General features: G+C 32.6%; 1 protein-coding gene across 1 annotated transcript in view; it reads right to left on the bottom strand.

Annotated features, from left to right (window-relative positions):
* The window catches only part of LOC126884787 (switch-associated protein 70-like), a 35,861-nt gene that overhangs the window by 1,275 nt on the left and 14,641 nt on the right, over positions 1 to 19,945 (bottom strand). Inside the window, exons 2-5 of the mRNA XM_050651013.1 lie at positions 13,321 to 13,799; positions 11,087 to 11,442; positions 5,549 to 5,813; positions 5,285 to 5,433 (exon numbers count right to left, since the gene is read on the bottom strand). Coding sequence (XP_050506970.1) covers positions 5,285 to 5,433; positions 5,549 to 5,813; positions 11,087 to 11,442; positions 13,321 to 13,799 — 1,249 coding nt within the window. The remainder of the gene's footprint in view (positions 1 to 5,284; positions 5,434 to 5,548; positions 5,814 to 11,086; positions 11,443 to 13,320; positions 13,800 to 19,945) is intronic.

Below are 19,945 nucleotides of genomic sequence, written 5' to 3'. Positions count from 1 at the left end.
CACTATTTTCTCCCTTAAATCATAGAATATTGATCGCATAAAAAAATTGTGGAAAAGAAATTGTAGGAAATTGCGTCTCCAACAATTTTAGTTCCTACCATTTTTGTCGAAAAGTTGAAAATGGCGTAGATATTAAGCAACAACGGTTCTACTTTAAAATCAATATGGCGGCTAACACAACCACGCAATTCAGTCGAGATTTTAAATTTACACTACTATTGATCTCCCCTAAAGGATAGAATTATAAAATTTGGGGCAGCTCAGAAACAAGATTCAATTCAGTAATTATGCTCCCCCCACCACTTTTTACTATTTTCCCACTTAACTCGGAAAATATCAACCGCATGAAAAAAATTGTTAAAAAGAAATTGTAGGAAATCATATGCGTAGATATTGAACAAAAACAATTGCTACAAAATCAATCGGGTCTTACGCTCGCGCCATTATCGCATACGTACTACCTTAAATATTAACTTTAGCAAAAAAAATGAAAGAAATTAAAATTGTGTAGAATTAATTCTCTCTATTTTTGTATAGCAACATTTTGGTCGTAAATCTAACAATAAACGAGATAATTAAATAATTATGCTCTAACTGTCACTATTTTCCGCCATAACTCGGAAAATATCGACGGCACGAAAAAATTGTAAGAATATAAATGATAGAAAATCACATTTTCAACAATTTTTCTTGTTATACTTTTGGTCTAAAAGTTGAAAGTGGCGGAGATATTGAGCAAAAACGGTTCTCGTTTAAAATCAAGATGGCGGCTAACGCAACGGCGGAATTCAGTCGAGATTTTAAATTTACACTACTATTGACCCCCTAAAGATTAGAAAAATAAAATTTGGGGCAGCTCCTAATGCAAGGTTAGGCCTGTTATTCGTTTAACCCGACTGGACTATAACCAAGAAGTCCCTGGTGTAAAAAAAACAATATGTAATGAGTATAGGTAATGCACATGAGGTAGCCCTGACGGGATTACAAAAAATGCAATTGATCTCAAACTCACAAACCACAAGTAAACGATCAAAAACGTCACAGTGTTCTTCTTCATCTTTAGCTCATTTCTATCGAAATTTGGACATAGGCCTTCCTCAAATCTTTCCATATCTGTCTGTCCTTGGCTGCGCTTTTTCAGTGAGTTCCTGCAGCTTTTACGCTATCGTCATTTCCTAGCGTCTGACGTCTTCCTATTCCTCTTTTCCTGTCCTCGGTCTCCAGTTTTGTATTTCAGCATTCCAACTTTTATCTTCCTATCTCGCATTGTGGCCCGCAAATCTCCACTTTAACCCTGTTATATTATCTCTCTTATCCATTTATTTGGTTTTCTGTCTTGCAGTTTTATTCCCAACATGGATCTTTCCATTTTTCTTTGAGTTATTTTTATTTTGTTTATATTATTGGCCTTTGTTAATGTCTATTTTTCTGAGCCATACGTCAGAACAAGAAGGATGCACTGATCAAATACAGCGGTTTTAGGTACTGTTGTATCTTTGTGCTTTTTAGTATCTATCTTAACTTTCCAAACGCTGTCCACTGCTACATTGTTACATTGCCCAGTGTTACATTTGCCCCAACATAGGAGCTGACAACTATCTAAGCTGGGAAAACTCAAAAATAACATAATTAACGCAGCAAGAGAATCATTTGGAAAGAGAAAATTATCGAAAACTAACGTATCAAAAAAGAAAACCCCATGGTTTAGAGATGAAGTGAAGACAAAATGTGAAGTAAAGAAGAAAAGATTTTTGCAATACAAAAAAACAACAAACATAACAGGCATATAACCACTATAAACGGATCAAAAATAAAAAGAATAATTTAGTCAAACAAACAAAAAGGAAAACATTGACTCAAAACAGATGTAACACGAGTTCTATGGAATAAAAAGAAAATAGAAAATGATTAGAGTACGCAGAAAAGAGATGAAGAACTAATAAAAACGAAACACATTCAGAAGGAAACATAGCAGACTACTTTCGAGCCCTATTTGCTAAAAGTGACGATAATGAACCACCAACACCATAAGTGAGAGCAAACGAATCAATAAATTAGGTAAAGATAAAATAGAGGTAAAGGAAGCATGTGCTAAGATTGCTAAAAGGAGACAAATCAGCCCAACAAGATGATCAGGATAATTAAAGACATTAATACGAAGAACAAAACCAGAATAAAAGTCGAGAATGAACTAACATCGGAAACATAAATCCAGGGCCCCCGTAAGAACTACTGGCGCCTGTGTGCAAAAAAGGATTTTTGCGCCCCTTAAGGCATTTTGATAATGTTTTTTATTTATTTTCTTTTAAGCTAGGTAGGTACGTGCTTTAAATAAAGCAAAATAGGTACAAATAACACCACAGCAAACCTTAATTGAATAAGGTTTAAGGGGCTTTATTGAATAAATTCTGCTAGACCATCTTGTCACACTTAGAGGGTTTAAACTTAATCCAAAAACATTTTTTCTCACCCCACCCACAACATCTCACCTTTTTGTGGATGACGAACCCAGAGTACCGCGATTTTCAAATTTTGTCCATTTAGACGGGACTATATCGTCGCCCCCGTTAGCGAAATTATTCCGATTCGATTTTTTGCACAATTTTACTCAAAAAGAGGTCCCTTATAACAAATCCAAAGGGTGCCAAGCGGTGCTGTGGTCGAAAAATTGTTTAAGCACATTTTTTTAAACAAATTCACAATTTTTTTTTTTTCATTTCGAACAGATTTTTTTTTGATATTGTAGGCCTGGATCTCGCGTACCAAAAAAAGTTGATTAATAGCAAGCTCAAAATTTGTTAATAGCTTAACAGTGTATAGTCAGACAAACTTTGATGTACGGGAACACTGGAACAGGGGATGTTTTAATTGTGGAACAGGTTAAAAATTTGGAACGTTAGACTATGAAAATGTCCCATGTATTTTGTCGGATAGAACTTCCAATTGATTTGTTTCCTTCCATTAAACTCTCATGCAAAAATGCTATTTATCACCAACATAATTCCAGTCATTTAACTAGTTCTACGTGTCGGACTTATTAAAATGCCCAGTTGGTGATAATTACCAGTCTGATTTTTGCATAAGAATTTAATGAATGGGTAACAAATCAATTGGAAGTTCTGTCCGACAAAATACATGTGACGTTTTCGTAGTCTGACGTTTCAAATTTTTAACCTGTTCCACATTTTAAACTTTCCCTGCTCCAGTGTTCCCACACATCAAAGTTTATCCGAGTAGACACCGTTAAACTATTAACAAAGTTTATCCGACTAGACACCGTTAAACTATTAACAAATTTTCAGCTTTAATCAACTTTTTTTGGTACGCGGGATCCAGGTCTAATGAGTCATTCTGAGTAAAAAAGGTCCCTTGTCATTTTTCTCTAAAATTGATTGTTGTCGAGTTATACGCGATTTAAGATTTGAAAAATGCGAAATATAACTCGACAACAATCAATTTTAGAGAAAAATCACAAGATACCTTTTTTGTTCAGAATGACCCAAATAAAAGAAATTGTTCAAAGTGAAAAAATTATTTTTGTGAATTTGTTTTAAAAAAATTGTTTAAACAATTTTTCGCCAAGGTACCGCCTGGAACCCTCAGAATTTGTTATAATAACGTCTTTTTGTGTAAGTTTTTGCAAAAAAATCTAACCGAAATAATTTCGCTAACGTGGGCAACGATACAGCCTGGACGCTTTGTAATAAAATAATGACAAAAATTGCTTCAGGATCCTCATGGAGGCGTTTTAAACTTTGATTTGACTTTATAATTCACTTTTTGACTTTCATAATAATTATAATTTTTAATCGAGTTATTAAGCCTTGAAAATGGCCATTTTCGCATTTTTTAAATTTTCAATCGCGTATAACTCGACAACAATCAATTTTAGTGAAAAATGACAAGAGACCTTTTTACTCAAAATGACCCAAGTGATCTAAAAAAATTGTTCGAAATGAAAACATTATTTTCGTGAATTTGTTTTAACAATTTTTCAACCACGGCAACGCCTCGCACCCTGTGGATTTGTTATAAGGACCTCTTTTTGAGTAAGTTTATGCAAAAAATCGAATCGGAGTAATTTCGCTAACGGGGGCGACGATACAGCTCGGTATAATTAGTTATTTGATAGGTATGCGATTTTTAAATCTTCGATTCATCATTTGAGCGTCACATAATCGTTCGCTTATCCATGAGATGGAATTACCGCTATGTCTGGAATTTTTCCACGAAATCAGGGTATAGTTAGGTATTTGTTATCTACAGAATGGGTGTTTGTTATTTTTATAGCGGGATTTTTTATTTTATATCTATAGAAAGACTAATAATACCATATGCCATCCAAAAAAAGTAAAACTGAACTATTTAATTTTTACAACTTTTATTTTAAAATTAATTTTTGCTTTTTGATTTTTTTGTAAATATTTTTGCAATTTTTGACCCTCTGTTTAGGCGCCCCTAAAGGATGGCGCCCGTGTGCATTGCACACTTTGCACATATGGTAGCGGGGGCCCTGCATAAATCAACTCTGGAATCCGACAAGGAGATAGCTTGAGCCCATCGGTTTTTAATTTTTCGATAAGGAGAATAACCTACAGCGAATGGCACAAACTTTCAATACAGTGGCGAAGAACTACAGCATGGAAATGTCAACAGCTAAGACCAAATCCCTGGTAGTGTCAAGGGAACCCATAAGATCTTAGGTACGAGATAGAAACAAGATGTGACACAGTAGAAAGCAAGAGGATACTGAAAACATTAGAAATGACAGCGTTGAGGTCAATAACTGGGAAAACACTTAGAGACAGAATACCGAACGACAGAATAAGAGATCTCTGTAATAAACAAGACAAAGTGCGGTGGGGAAGATAGAGAAGAGCACTTTTCCCGCACTAGTGCGAGAAAGTGCAACTTTCGGAAAGGAAATGCGTACGGGAAAGTGGCTGTTTTAGCAAGGCCGTAGAAAAAAGTATTTAGGCACATTATTATATGCACAAACCTCGTAATTTCTAAAAATATAATTATTGATGTTTGTATAATGAACAATTTCGCAATATGTTTATTCATACAAATTCCAAGTATCTGTTTAAATATATATCATTGGGATATAATAATGTATAGTATTATTTATAAGTTTGACCAGCTATTCAACGTAAAACGAATATTAATAACTAAAACCTGGAAGCACATATAGATATCTACCAAATCTTTGTAAATTTTCGAAAAACCTATGACAACATAAAAAGAGGGACAACAAATAAAGGAATGGCAATTGGACACATACTCTTCAATTGGTATTCCTTTTCTTTCTGAAGATCCTCATACTCCTTTCTTTTTTGAATTTCCTCTTCTAGTAATAATTTTTGTTCTGCCTGCAATCTTTCGAGTTCTTCACGCTTTTCCCATTCTTCTGCTAACACTCGCGCTTGTAATCTGAAACATAGATGATTGAGTTAATAATGTGAAGAATTTTATCTAAATTTTTATATAGAGTTATTAGAGTTATCAGAGTTAGATAAATTATTGTAATAGAATTGTACTTACTTACCCTCTTACTATTTCTTCGTCCCGCTTAGCTTGAGTCTCTTCTTCTAACAATTTCTCAAGCTTGGATCGTAATTGTTCCAATTCCGTTAATTTTTTAGCTTCTTCCTTCATAACGACTTCAAGTTCCTTTGCATGCCCCTCCGCAGCTTCTCTAGCGTTTCTCTCCTGTTGCAATTGATATTTGGCTCTTATCATCTCTTGCACCCTTCCTTGTCTCTGTAGTCTTCTCTTTGTAGCTTGAAGACGTTGGAAACTTTGATACTTCCCTTGAAAAATATAAAATATTAGAAACAATAATAAATGGATTTATAACATAGGAAAGCATCTACAATACCGGGTGTCCACTTATATTTTCCCCCATTTTAACTGCTAGTCCAGGAACCGAAGCTTTTCACCCCGCAATTTTTACAGAATGGATCGATTTGCTTGAAAATTTGAGAATAAGTAGTGGATGGTCCAAGGATCAAAATCTATATGATACCGAAAGGCGCTTTTATTATGGGGGTGGTTGCCACCCCATCTCGGGGGTGGAAATTTTTTATTATATTTTGACAGCAAAAGTTGATAAAAACATTCATTCTAAGCAAAAAATGTTGTATACATTTTTTTGATAAGACTAATAGTTTTCGATTTATTCGCTATCGAAAGTGTTAGCTTTATATGGAAAAATCAATGTTCTTCTATAGTATACTCATTTACTACTCACTCAATTTTTGTCGTAAAAAAAATTTTTTACACCAAATTCTTAAGAATTAAATAACCTACAATTTCATATTTAAACATTTTTTCTTATCTTTGATGCTAATCTTTCGTTTCTGAAGAAAATGGCATTTTTTACAAAGCTACAAAAATTCTTTATTCGCTTTTAACTTCAGTTTTTTAAATCTAATCATTTTCAGCCAGTCAAACTTCTAGAATCTATTAATAATACACAAATAAAGAAGAATGAATAAGGCTAATGACTAAAAATATAGCTAACTTACATTATTATGCTTACAATTGGATTCCTCCTTTTTTTTTTTCTCAAAAAAATATATTGATTTTTTAACCGTAACTTTTTTATTTTGTATCTTAGAAAGTTTGGTATAAAATAATTTTGTAGGTTTTTACAAGATCTACAAGCCTATTAATATTAAATCTTATTAAAATCCTTAGTCTCAAAAAGAGGTGACTTTGAAAGGGTTGGTAAAGGTGGTTTTTGCATGCTATTATAAGTTTTAATTGTCAATAGCTCAGTTAATTTTTGTCATAGAAAAATTTTTTTCATACCAAATTCTTGTGATTTAAATTAGCTACAATTTAATATTTAAACATTTTTTCACATCTCTGATGCCAATCTTTCTATTCAGACGAAAAGCCATTTTTTCCAAACTACAAAAATTCGTTAATCGCTGTTAACTTAATTTTTTTAAAAACGAATTATTCTAAGTCGGTCAAACTTCTCGAACCTATTAATAATATATAAATAAATAATACCAAGTAAGGTCAATGACTAGTTTTAATTAGTGTGGTGATTACGGGGTTGCTTCCGACCACTTTTGCGCTGAAAAAAATAGGGACTGACATTCTTTTCATTATAAGTCACTTAATTTTTGAGCTAGAGACTTCTTTTTATTTCTAGAGATAGATATTTTTAAATTATTTAAATTAGTTTTAACAAGTTATTCTCGAAAAATGCATATTTTCCCCGTCTTTTGACTTTGAAACTACAATATTTAGCATTTGACAAAGGAGAGCTAAGATATAATAAAGTATATCTTGATTACTGTTGGTCGTAAAGAAAATTAAAAAACACGGTTTTGTTTATTATTTCAAATAGTACATTTTTGTTAAGTGAGGTAGTTTTGATAAAACGAAAACTTTTGGAGTTGTTAGCAGAAAACTGATTAAAAACATTGATTTTTCGATAAAATACTAACACTTTCGATAGCGAATAAATCGAAAACTATTAATTTTATCAAAAAAATGTATAGAACATTTTTTGCTTAGAATGAACGTTTTTACCAACTTTTGCGGTCCAAATATAATAAAAAATTTCCACCCCCAACAGGGGGTGGCAAGCACCCCCATGATAAAAGCGCCTTTCGGCATCATATAGATTTTGATCATTGGACTATTCACTACTTATTCTCAAATTTTCAAGCAAATCGATCCATTCTGTAAAAATTGCGAGGTTTTGTCCTATTTCAAGCTTCATTACTTGGACTATGCCTATAACTTCTAAACGGCTTAAGATAGAAATATGCGGTTTTCGACGAAATCTTTTATTTTAGTAAAAGTTTTGTCCGAATCGATTGAATTTCTTATATCGCTTTCAAATACGAAAAGAAAAATGGCGGATTTTTGAAAAAAACGTTGTTGATTTTTTTTAATGGAACACCCAGTATATTTTTTCGTAAATTGAAAGAAAGGTCATTCACTTATCCAGCGATATAAAGTTTTTCAAAATCGGTTGTCAAATCACTAAGTAATTAATTTTTAAAATGAGCGGTGCAACGTGGATATCACATACCTAAATAACATAACTAAGCAAAATGATATTATGTTATGTGATTTCCACATTGCATCTGTCATTTTAAAAATTATTTGCTCAGTAATTTGACAACCGATTTTAAAAAATTTAATATCGCTGGATAGGTAAATGACCGTTTTTTCAAGCTACAAAAAAATATACTGGGTGTTTCAATAAAAAAGCCAACATCTTTTTTTTTCAAAAATCCGCCATTTTTTATTTAAAAGCGACGTAAAAAATGGTCATTTACCTAAAAACTTGAAAAAACGGTCATTTCCCTATCCAACGATATAATTTTTATTAAAATCGGTGATCAAATGAGTGAGCAATTAATTTTTAAAATGAGAGATGCAATGTGGAAATCAAATAACATCATATCAATTTGCTTAGTTATGTTATTTAGATATGTGATATCCGCGTTGCACCTCTCATGTTAAAAATTAATTACTCAGTGATTTGACAACCGATTTTGAAAAACTTTATATCGCTGGATAGGTGAATGACCTTTCTTTCAATTTATAAAAAATGTACTGGGTGTTCCATTAAAAAAAAGTCAACAACGTTTTTTTTCAAAAATCCGCCATTTTTCTTTTTGGAATTGAAAGCGATATAAAAAATTCAGTCCATTCAGACAAAAATTTTACTAAAATAAAACATTTTAGCGAAAACCGCATATTTCTATCTTGAGCCGTTTAGAAGTTATAGGCAGTTAAAATGGGGGAAAATATAAGTGGACACCCGGTATATGAAACGAACATTCAATAGGTGGTACTAGATTCTTTGAAACATCAAGATAGTGATTTTTATGTTCATAAAATGAATTCCCTTAGAGTTGCACATTTAATACTCAAAAAAAGCTATAACATAAAGATGGCAAAGTCTATTCACCAACTTCATCCCATTCCGATGAAAAAATCAAGAATTTTATGACGGAAAGACACATACACACAATGGTATGAATGTATGTACATACATGTTTTTCGTATCTCTTCTTGTCTGTTAGCTCTAAAATTCTGAGTCTTTTCTTCCACTTGTAAGAAGTGGAAGTGAAAAAAAAATGGAACATGATTATTATGGTTTGCAAAAGGAAATATGGCGCTATATGGGAGGGACAAAAGAAAAAGTTAATATAAATACACAGGAAGTTCTAAAAACAATTGAAAAGCTGAAGAAGAAAAATCTGCTGGTAAAGATGGAATATCAAACGAACTACTGAAACATTATGGCAGATGCAATTCGTCAAGAAACAAATTACTGAGAATATGAGAAGTGCTAAAGAAGTGTATATGTAATAGACTAGCATTTCTGTGTCTGATTGACTTGAAGAAATCATTTGACAGAGTAAGACTCGAATATGTAATCCGTCTTCTTTATAATAGGGAAGTCCCCTTAAATATCATAAAACTATTGAAAACATATACCAAAACAACAAAATGGAAATCAGAATAGATAAACAGCTTACAGAACCTATAAACATAGACAGCGGAATAACACAGGGTGACTCATTGACCCCTTTGCCCTTCAATTTAATCATGGATAAAATTATCAAAAGTTTTAACAAAGAAAGAGGATACAGAATAGAAAACAAAGCAGTAAAAATATTCTGTTACACAGACGACGCAATATTGATAGCTCAAGATGAAGATATAGTCTACAGATTTAATACATGAGCAAAAGAATTTAATATGACAATTTTAACTAAGAACAATAGTAATTAGCAAAGAATCAAACATATGTAAAGTAGAATTTGATAGCATCAGTAAATCAGTATCGAACAAGTAATGGAAATAAAATACCTTTGAATTACACTGTCCAGCTATGAAGATCTGGATAAAGATATGAGAGATTAAGTACAAAAGCAAATGGACTGGCAGGATGGCTTAATAACATTAGGTATATGGCAAAACCGACATATTAACACTAAGATAAAGTAAAGAATTTAAGTCAGTGTACGACCAATAATGACATATGCATCAGAAACAAGATCTGACACAGCCACAAGACAAGGACTACTGGCAGCGACAGATATAAGAGTACTTAGAAGATTGAGAGGAAATAGGCTGAGAGATCGAAAAAGTGAAGACATTAAAAGAAAATATAACTTACAGTTTATACAGGAATGCACGCTGAATATAAAAAAGAGAATGTGTGTATACTTTGTACGCACGTAAGAAGTTATACTTCTATTATAATATAATCTCACTTCATATTATGATTTCAACGAAATCAATATACCTATCTACTTTAGGTATAGAACAAAAAGAATTTTAGAAAGAACAAAAAGAATACCAAAAATTAAAATAAAAAAAAAGATATTACATACTTTGTCAGGATTTGAACAGGGAATTCTCGATCCCTATTCGAATGCTCTACCGATCAGCTACCAAGGCTTTTGTATTCAGTGGATCATTTCTCGGACATAATTACAATCTCGGTGACAGATACTTTAAATGAAAATAAACATTTTCAATAATACTTATTAGGAGGAAGACAAATCCACAGACATAAAAATTATAATGAATATATTTACTAAAAACACTAATAATATATTCTTTTCACGCACACCTTATTTGCGCTACATAACTTAAAAGATGTAGCGACTATTTAATACCATTCTGTTTGTGTGCGCATGCGCCGGGGAATGTAAAAATTCACCCTCGTGTCTAAAATAAGTATAACTTCAATAATGGAATAATCACATAAGCAGAATGGGGAGCCACGTGTAGTCAAAATATCAAGAGATAAATCACCAATAGGTAGAAGAATATCGGATGACCTCGCAAAAGATGGAGTGAAAACCTTCCATATAGGTATCAATCCGTCAATAAACAAGCAGAATTGTTTGTAAAGAGATAGAAACAGAAAAAGAAATCAAAGCACAGTCCAAACAAAACATATTTATGTATAATTGTTATATTTATTAAATAATAATAATAATGACTTCAAAGATCATTACTCTTGGTGAGAAGCATATCTTATCTAACACAAACATTTGCAAAAGATGTTAATAATTGAATACATGTTTACCTGAATGTTCCGAAGCCAATTGTAACGCTGATATCCACTGCAATCTACTCATATGATCCGTCGTGCCCAGCTCGTAAGTTCTCTCAGAACTGTGTAACAAGATTTTATACCCAGCCTTCGGTTCTACTTTACAGCGAGGTTCTAAAGTTAAGGATCCCCTTCTGTCTTTTTCGTTTCTTCCTGTGTAATAGGTCAGTTCAGAGGGTCGCAGGACGAACCAGTACTCTCTCATAGTTGGAAATATGTATCCCTTTTTAGTTAAAAAACCTTTTTTGATTACGTCTTCTACGATTTTCTGGTATATGTTGTTTACTGATTCTTCTAAGGCCACAGTATCGCTTATTTCATTCAAACATCTAAAATATCAAATTAAATTTAATCATTTCTTGGAAACAGGGTTTTTTGGTATGGTTATGTGAGAAGAATGAAAAGGGAAAACCAAAAAAATACAAACAAAAGTTGTATATAAATCTACACTTTTTGTCCACTTTTTTAATGTCCTTTTTAATGGAAAATTTCTATCTGAAAATAGTTATACTGATTGCATACCTAGTAATTACGATATATTAAACAGCCGAATACCGAATACCATTCATACTACAAGAATTGTACGTCTTTAACGACAGGTACCTCTGGACACGCATAAAGGGCACAGCTATGACGTGATTCCGGAAGGGGACGTCACTTGCGGACAGCTGGTGATGTAGATTAGATATGAACCCCGGCCCCTCCAAGTACTTTAACGAGTAAGAGTACATTATTTCCCCTATGTCGGGACCTTCAGGCTGTTGCCACTTAATTGGCACCCAAGGATGCCACACCCAAATGGCACCCAAGGTTGCCGCAAACAAATGGCGCCCAACGTGGAGCCGGGCCCAGATCTAGTTTGCTTCACCACCTGTCCGCAAGTGACGTCTCTTTAATATTGGTAAAATTAAAAATATAAACAGATTCTATTGTATCCAGGGTGTTTCATTAATAATTGTCCATATAGTAACTGGAGAAGCCTTAGCACAAAATACGAAGATTTAACCTAAAACACTTAAATAAAATGTGGTTTCTTACTGAGTTACAGGGTGTTTTATCTAAAAATTTAAAAATTATTTTTGCTCAGCATTTTCAAACTATTTGATGTATACTTTTCATACTTGGCAGAAAGTATAGGTACTGTAGAAACTACTAAATTATGTTAAACAAACTTTTCTGGCTGTTACCGGAGGCGTACGACGGGGGAAAGTGAATGGTTGACCCTTTCCAAATTCTACGGCACGGGAGGAATTGCTATTTTAGTTCAATTTTTGGATTCTCCGATACTTTCTATGAAAATAATTTACTCTTCATTCGTAACGTCGTAACTAACGACGTAAAGTCGTTAGTATTCGAGATCTTTGAAGTTAAAAATGAAACGACACGGTTATTTTGATTAATATATTGTGTCGCTTCATTTTTAATTTCAAATATCTCGAAAACTAATCATTTTATCGTTACGAATGAAGAGTATATTATTTACATAAAAAGTATTGGAAAATCAAAAAATAACACTAAAACAGCAATTTCGTCAGTGGCGTAGAATTTGGGAAGGGCCAACCAGCCACTATCTCCTGTCGTACGGCTCTGGTAGTAGCTGGAAACGTTTGTTTATCTTAATTTAGTAGGGTGTACAGTACCTACACTTTCTGCCAAGTATGATAAGTATATCCCAAATAGTTTTAAAGTAATGGGTACAAATAATTTTAAAATTTTAATCATATGAATCATATCATAAATTAATCAAAATAACTATGCCGTTTCATATTTAGCTTCAAATATCTCGAAAACTAATAACATTATCGTTACCAATGAAGAGTGTATTATTTATGTAGAAAGTATTGGAGAATCTAAAAATGGAACTAAAATAGTAATCCTTCCAGTGGCGTAGAATTTGAGAAGGGTCGACCATTCACTATCCCCTGTCGTACGCCTCTGGTAGTAGCTAGAAACGTTTGTTTATCATAATTTAGTAGGATGTATAGTAGTCGCACTTTCTGCCAAGTACGAAAAGGATACGTTGAATAGTTTTTAAATGCTGAGCAAAAATAGTTTTTAAATTTTTAGATAAAACACCCTGTAACTCAGTAAGGAATCACATTTTATTTAAGTGTTTTAGGTTAAATCTTCGTATTTTGAGCTAAGGATTCTCCACTTACTATATGGACAATTATTAATGAAACACCCTGTATAAAAACAATACAAACCTGGATTCTAGGACAGCAATAAACGGTGCAAATCTAAAGTTTCCCATAGAAATACTGAGACTGGTAAAATCCTCTTCGTCAAAGTAGCACCCCAACGACGACGCAATACTTTGAGCAATATTACAAACTTCTGAAGGATGTAACAAAACTTGATAAACATTTTCGTTGTACTGATCGGGTACCAGTTCAGCCAACACGCAAAAAATTCGAAAAATTTGGAACATCGAATCGTCGGAAAAGATTCTGTTGTCTCTTGGTAAATACCTCGTTCTGCAGATCAGCCAACATACTTCTGCGATTTTACTTTCGAATAACCTTAATTCGTGATGCTGTAAGGTTTTCGGTAGGGAAGAGAATACCTCTTGTTGTAGATAATACTTAAACTGGTTAAAATTTAATACTGATGTGCTGCGAAAGTGTTCCAGGCCTCTTTCTACTCCGTAAAGATCTAAGAGTGTTCCAATATTGGCCGTCAGTACCTGAAAATTAATAGAATTATCTAAGAATAAATGACTGAAAATGTTGGCTTTCTACACTTCCACAAAATTTATTACAATTTATTTTCGCTACAGCTGTTTAGCTGTTTCAAAGAACACAGCGTTGATGAATACTTGCAAAAGAATCCTAGCGCAGAGGAACAATGCAAAAATGGTAGGTAAATATTAGACGTGAACATAAAACCAAAAGGAAAAAAGCTAAACAATTTTGCAGGCAAAAGAACAGATACTACTAGGTACATGTCGGTTTATAACGTTCTCAACCGTTTTCCGACTTCCAATCGCCACTTCGTCAGGTTGTTGCATAGGTCCTCTTCTATGTCTCCTTCTTTCAGTTCTTTGTTTATTCCTTCACTCCAACTTTTCCTCGGTCTACCTCGTTTTCTCTTTCCTTCTGGTTGCCATTTTAGTATTTCTAGTGTTATAATTAAAGCTCGGATTTATAGGCAACAAAAATTGAAGAAAAAGGCGCCTATATAGGCAAAGATTTTTATTAAAAAAGGCAGGAATATTAACATTTAGGCAAAATATAGGCAATAAAGGAATATAACTTATTATTTATTGTACAAAGTGAATTAACGTAATATTAACTTAAGGCAGGTATATTTACACATCATAATCATAACATTAGTATAAATAAACTATGTAGTAACTAAATAACTGTTAATTAATAATTAAACATTGTAACCACTTAAAATTTTATCATTAATAGAAACAACTAAATGTTTTTCAATATTTTCGGTCTTAAAACTATGTCTTCGATCACTTAAAATTAATTTATACATTGAAAACGAACGCTCGACGTAGACAGATGTAATTGGAGCATATTTCAGAGCGGATAATAAATCTGGCATAATTTGTAATTCCTCGGAAAATGTCCCATTCAAAACTTTAGCAACATTAGATAAAAACGAAAAACCTTCATTCTTGTCGAAAACATATTTCATTTTTTTTTTAAATTAATTGACCGTTACTTCCAGGTGCCGATTTAATTTTCGTCTTTAAATTATCTATTAATTTTACTGACTCACATAAATTTATCTCTTATTTTTCTAATAAGGTAATTGTGGTAACTATTAATTTATAATTGTCATTGATATAAGCGAGTTCCTGTTTCAATTTGGGATTTTTTAATATTTTTTTGCTTCTCGAATGGCTTCGGAAATATCATCATCAAATTCTGACATAACTAGTTCTATTTCATTGCATTGTTCAAAGTAAAAAAACTGCTTCGAGCCAGGTTCCCCACCTTGTAATTACTGGTTTAGGTGGCAAAGGGACACCGGGAAGTCTTTCTTTATATATTTGCACCCTCAACGGAGCCTTTACAAAAAAAATTTTCATAAAATTTATAAAATTATTTACCAACGGAAACAGATTTCTTATTTCTTCAGCAATTCTATTTACCCCGTGGGCTACACAAGTACAATGAATTAAATTAAGATAAAAAATCTTTAAATTAACAGCAGCTTTTAACATATATGCCGCAGCATCTGAAAGCATTAAAACTATTATATTCACTGGTATAGGGTTGGGTAAAAAGAGGTTTGTTAAACTATCTTGTATAAATCGACTTATTGTTAAATTGTTTGTTTTTTCCAATTCTTTAACGGCAACTAAATAAGGTTTTCTCGCAAAGTTTTCGTTCAAAATTCCAATCATTAAATTAGCTATATACCTGCCGCATACATCTGTCGTTTCATCCACGATAATATACAAAAAATTGCCCTCTAACTCCCGCTTAATTTTTGAAATACATTCTACATAACATTTTTCCACAGTATGTTTTCTCAATGTACTCTCGTCCGGTAAGGATTTATTAAGATATTTTTCGAAAAAGCATTTAAAACTAGGGTTATTAACTTTATATAGAGGAATGTTGGATGCAATCAACATCTGGCATAAATCAAATTTTTGCAGAAAAAAAGAGAAAAAATAAAACTTACCGATTTACCGCATGGTTTACAAAATGCTCCATCTCCTTCTAGAGAAAGTTCCGAATAAGGTGCGATCCATAGCCTTAATTTAGATGTCATCTTTTCACACAAATGTCTAAAACGTTTTAAAACGTGTTCTTTGCTTTTCGGTATACGCAACAAAACTAAACTAGGATATAGCAATTTGTGACTAAACTCTGATACAGTAACCGACTGTACAACTGATAATAAACTAATAAAGCTTAGGGATTTCCAAATCGTTAACCCTCAAGTCTCGATCAGGTACATTTTCCTAGAAATCTGTTATATAAACAAACCATTGATATTTTATTATTGACCCAAAATTTTATTACAGAATGGTTTAGTAATAGAATAATATCATGGGTAGTACCATGAAATTTTAAAAAAGGCACAAATAGGCGGAATTTACTAAAAAAAGGAAAAAAGTGCAAAAAACAATTATAATAGGCAAAATAGGCAAAAAAAGGCATTTTGCCTATAATCCGAGCTTTAATTATAATTTAGTACTTCTAATGCGTTCGTTGGTAATCCTTTCTCTTCTAGATCTTCCTGCTGCTCTTCTCCAAAAATCCATTTCCATTGCTCTCAGCGTTGCCAGTGTTCTTTTTTTCAGTGGTCATACCTCACAGCTATACAGAGTGTAACAAAAATACAGGTCATAAATTAAATCACATATTCTGGGACCAAAAGTAGTTCGAATGAACCTAACTTACCTTAGTACAAATATGCACATAAAAAAAGTGGCAGCCCTTTGAAATTACAAAATGAAAATCAATTGTTTAGAATATATCGAAAACTATGGGAGATTTTTTATTGAAAATGGACATGTGGCATTCTTATGGCAGAAACATCTTCCTTAGATGAGTGAAAAATTATAGTGAAAATTGTGCACCCTATAAAAATTTTATGGGGGTTTTGTTCCCTTAAACCCCCTAAACTTTTGTGTACGTCTCAATTAAATTATTATTGTGGTACCATTAGTTAAATTCAATATTCTTAAAACTTTTTTGCCTCTTAGTATTTTTTCGATAAGGTAGTTTTTATCGAGTTGAGGCTTATTTTTTAATATGTTTACAAAAAAATTTTATAGGGGTTTTGTTCTTTTAAACCCCCAAATGTTTGTGTACGTTCCAATTAAAATATTACTGCGGTACCATTGGTTAAACACAGTGTTTTTAAAACTTTTTTGCTACTTTGTATTTTTTCGAGAAGGCACCTTTTATCGAGATGTGGCGTCCTTTTTAATATGTTTACAAAAAAATTTTATAGGGGTTTTGTTCTTTTAAAACCCCAAATGTTTGTGTACGTAACAATTAAAATATTACTGCGGTACCATTGGTTAAACACAGTGTTTTTAAAACTTTTTTGCTTCTTTGGATTTTTTCGAGAAGGCACCTTTTATCGAGATGTGGCGTCTTTTTTAATATGGTTTAAAATATACCTAAAAATGTAAATCATAAATACATTTTCATATTATTACCAAGTCTCCATAATCGTACTTATAACCATATACAAATATGTGGTGGATATGAAAATTATTCAAAATATCTCGAAAAAAACTGACTTTTCGAAAAAGTACTATGAGGCAAAAAAGTCTTAAAAACAATGTTTTTAACTAATGGTACTACAATGATAATTTAATTGGAACGTACACAAAAGTTTGGGGGGTTTAAAAGAACAAAACCCCCATAAAATTTTTATGGGGTGTCCAAATTTTGCTGCCTATACCTAGTTTTTTCGTAAGATGCTACTGCCATAAGAATGCCACATGTCCATTTTCAATAAAAAATCTCTAGTAGTTTTCGATATATTGGAAAAAATCGATTTTAATTTTGTAACTTCAAAGGGCTGTAACTTTTTTTATGTGCACATTTGTACTAAGGTAAGTTAGATTCAATCGAACTATTTTTGGTCCCAGAATATGTAATTAAATTTATGAGCTGTATTTTTGTTACACCCTGTATAGAGTGATACTTTTCACTATAGTCTCATATTATATCCTCTTTTTATTTTCCTTTCTGATTGGTCCCATAAAATGTTTAACATTTTGATGGCTACCTGACGTATATAGAGACTCTTATGGCTTTGTCTAAAGTACCAGCGTGCGAAATATTGATACCTTGATACTTGTAGTCATAGCAGTATTTTAAAATAAAAGATAATTACTGGAAAAATAACTATAAATAATAAAAGATAACTATGTCCAAAAAGAAGTTAGAATTTTTTATCAAGGAGTAAAAGAGACACGAGTGACACAAAAGCACAATGTTTTGCAGAAATAAAGATGGTATGTTACTAAAGACGGAGGCAACTCTGGATGTGACACAGTGGGCAAAATCACTCATACTGGACCTGAAGACGTGGCTCGAATATGGGCACCGGCGGCGTTTGGATTATTGCCTGTCGCAGGTGCTCACCGATCACAATTGTTTCCTCTCGTACTTCTTCAGGTTCAAGAAAGCGGTTACAGATAACTGCCTTTACTATGGTTGGTTTACACTGTGTTATATCCACTATTGGAATGTGCAAAATGGGGTATGGATACTGGATAGATTAGAATTCGAGAAAAGGAATGGTGTTATTCACGCTATTCATGTACTGCGCTAGTAGTCCATGTGGTGAGACCGCTCCCGTCTGAAAAAAATTTCTGATTCGGTTTCTTTGTGGATTCCTATTCAAAAATGTCCCCTTTAAATAAATCTGAAGGGTGCCGGGAGAAATTTTTGGGCAGAAATTGTTTAAACAATTTTTTTAAACAAATACAAAAGATCATGTTTTTCTTGCTCTGTAACATATATTTTTAGATTTTTTGGGTCAATCTAAACAAGAAAGGTATCTTGTAATTTTTCTCAGAAATTGATAGTTTTGGAGTTATAGGCGATTTAAAATCTGAAAAATGCGAAAATACGCATTTTCGAGGCTTAAAAACTCATATTTAAATTAGTATTTTTGAGGTTGCCAGATACTTAGATTGAAGACTGAACATTCAGCTTCAAGATTCTGAAGAGTGATCGCGTCTAACTTTAATTTGTACCGTTGTTTTTTAATTGTTAAATATGCGTGTTTATCCGATTTTTTTGCCGGTGCGGGATAAATGTTTAACAGATAAATCTGGAAGCTGAATATTTAGTCTTCAATTTAAGTATCTGACAACCTCAAAAATACTAATTTCAATATGAGTTTTTAAGCCTCGAAAATGCGTATTTTCGCATTTTTCGGATTTTAAATCGCCTAACTCGAAAACTATCAATTTTTGAGAAACTTTACAAGATACCTTTCTTGTTGAGAATGACCGACAAAACTTAAAATATATGTTCCGGGGCAAAAAAACGTGATCTTTTGTATTTGTTTAAAAAAATTGTTTAAACAATTTTTGCCCAAAAATTCCGCTCGGCACCCTTTAGATTTGTTTAAAGGGGACATTTTTGAATAGGAATCCACAAAGAAACCGAATCAGAAATTTATCCAGACGGGAGCGGTCTCACCACATGGACTGTAGTAAGTTGTTACGAGTGTAAGCAGGACAAACATATATTACGATTTCGCAATGCGCGCACCCGCTTTTAGTCAACAGACTGTTTTGACCGTTGCTTTGTGCGGCAGTCGACAATGGAGCCATTTCTTATTGAATGTGAGAGACGGTTACATATTTATTGGAATAATTGCAGTTTTCTTTATAAAACTTTATAAAACCATTAAATAAACTAATTATCAATAAAAAAGCTGCATTGAATTAGTGATTTAGCCAAGGTAAGTTAAATTCCTTAAGTTGCGGTTGTTTCACCAAATTTTCTAACCACTATCACCAATATACCTTACCGTGTCACCAACTTACCTGGCATAAGTTTATATGCCAATTTGACATCTACTATCATTATTATTCATTTTTTGTTAAATTAACTCTTTTAAGCATTTACTTCAAACAATAAGTAACATAATAAACCTAAACTTATTTCTTGCTTAGTTGTCAAATTCCTATATTATTAGTTTTTTTCATTTTTATCACCAACATACCTTCCTTACCCTATTTCGACGAATTATTAAACCATTAAGGCCAAACAGAAATACAACAACGAACACAAGAAACATGACAACAACAAACAGAAGAACCAATAGAAAAGGAAGTTAAAGAAGTAAATAGCTCTAAAAAATAACAAGAGTGTGAGTGAA

The sequence above is a fragment of the Diabrotica virgifera genome, chromosome 5, assembly GCF_917563875.1.
Source record: "Diabrotica virgifera virgifera chromosome 5, PGI_DIABVI_V3a".
NCBI lineage: Eukaryota > Metazoa > Arthropoda > Insecta > Coleoptera > Chrysomelidae > Diabrotica > Diabrotica virgifera.
The sequence above is the reverse complement of the archived record's forward strand: the minus strand, read 5'-3'. Positions and strand labels throughout refer to the sequence as shown.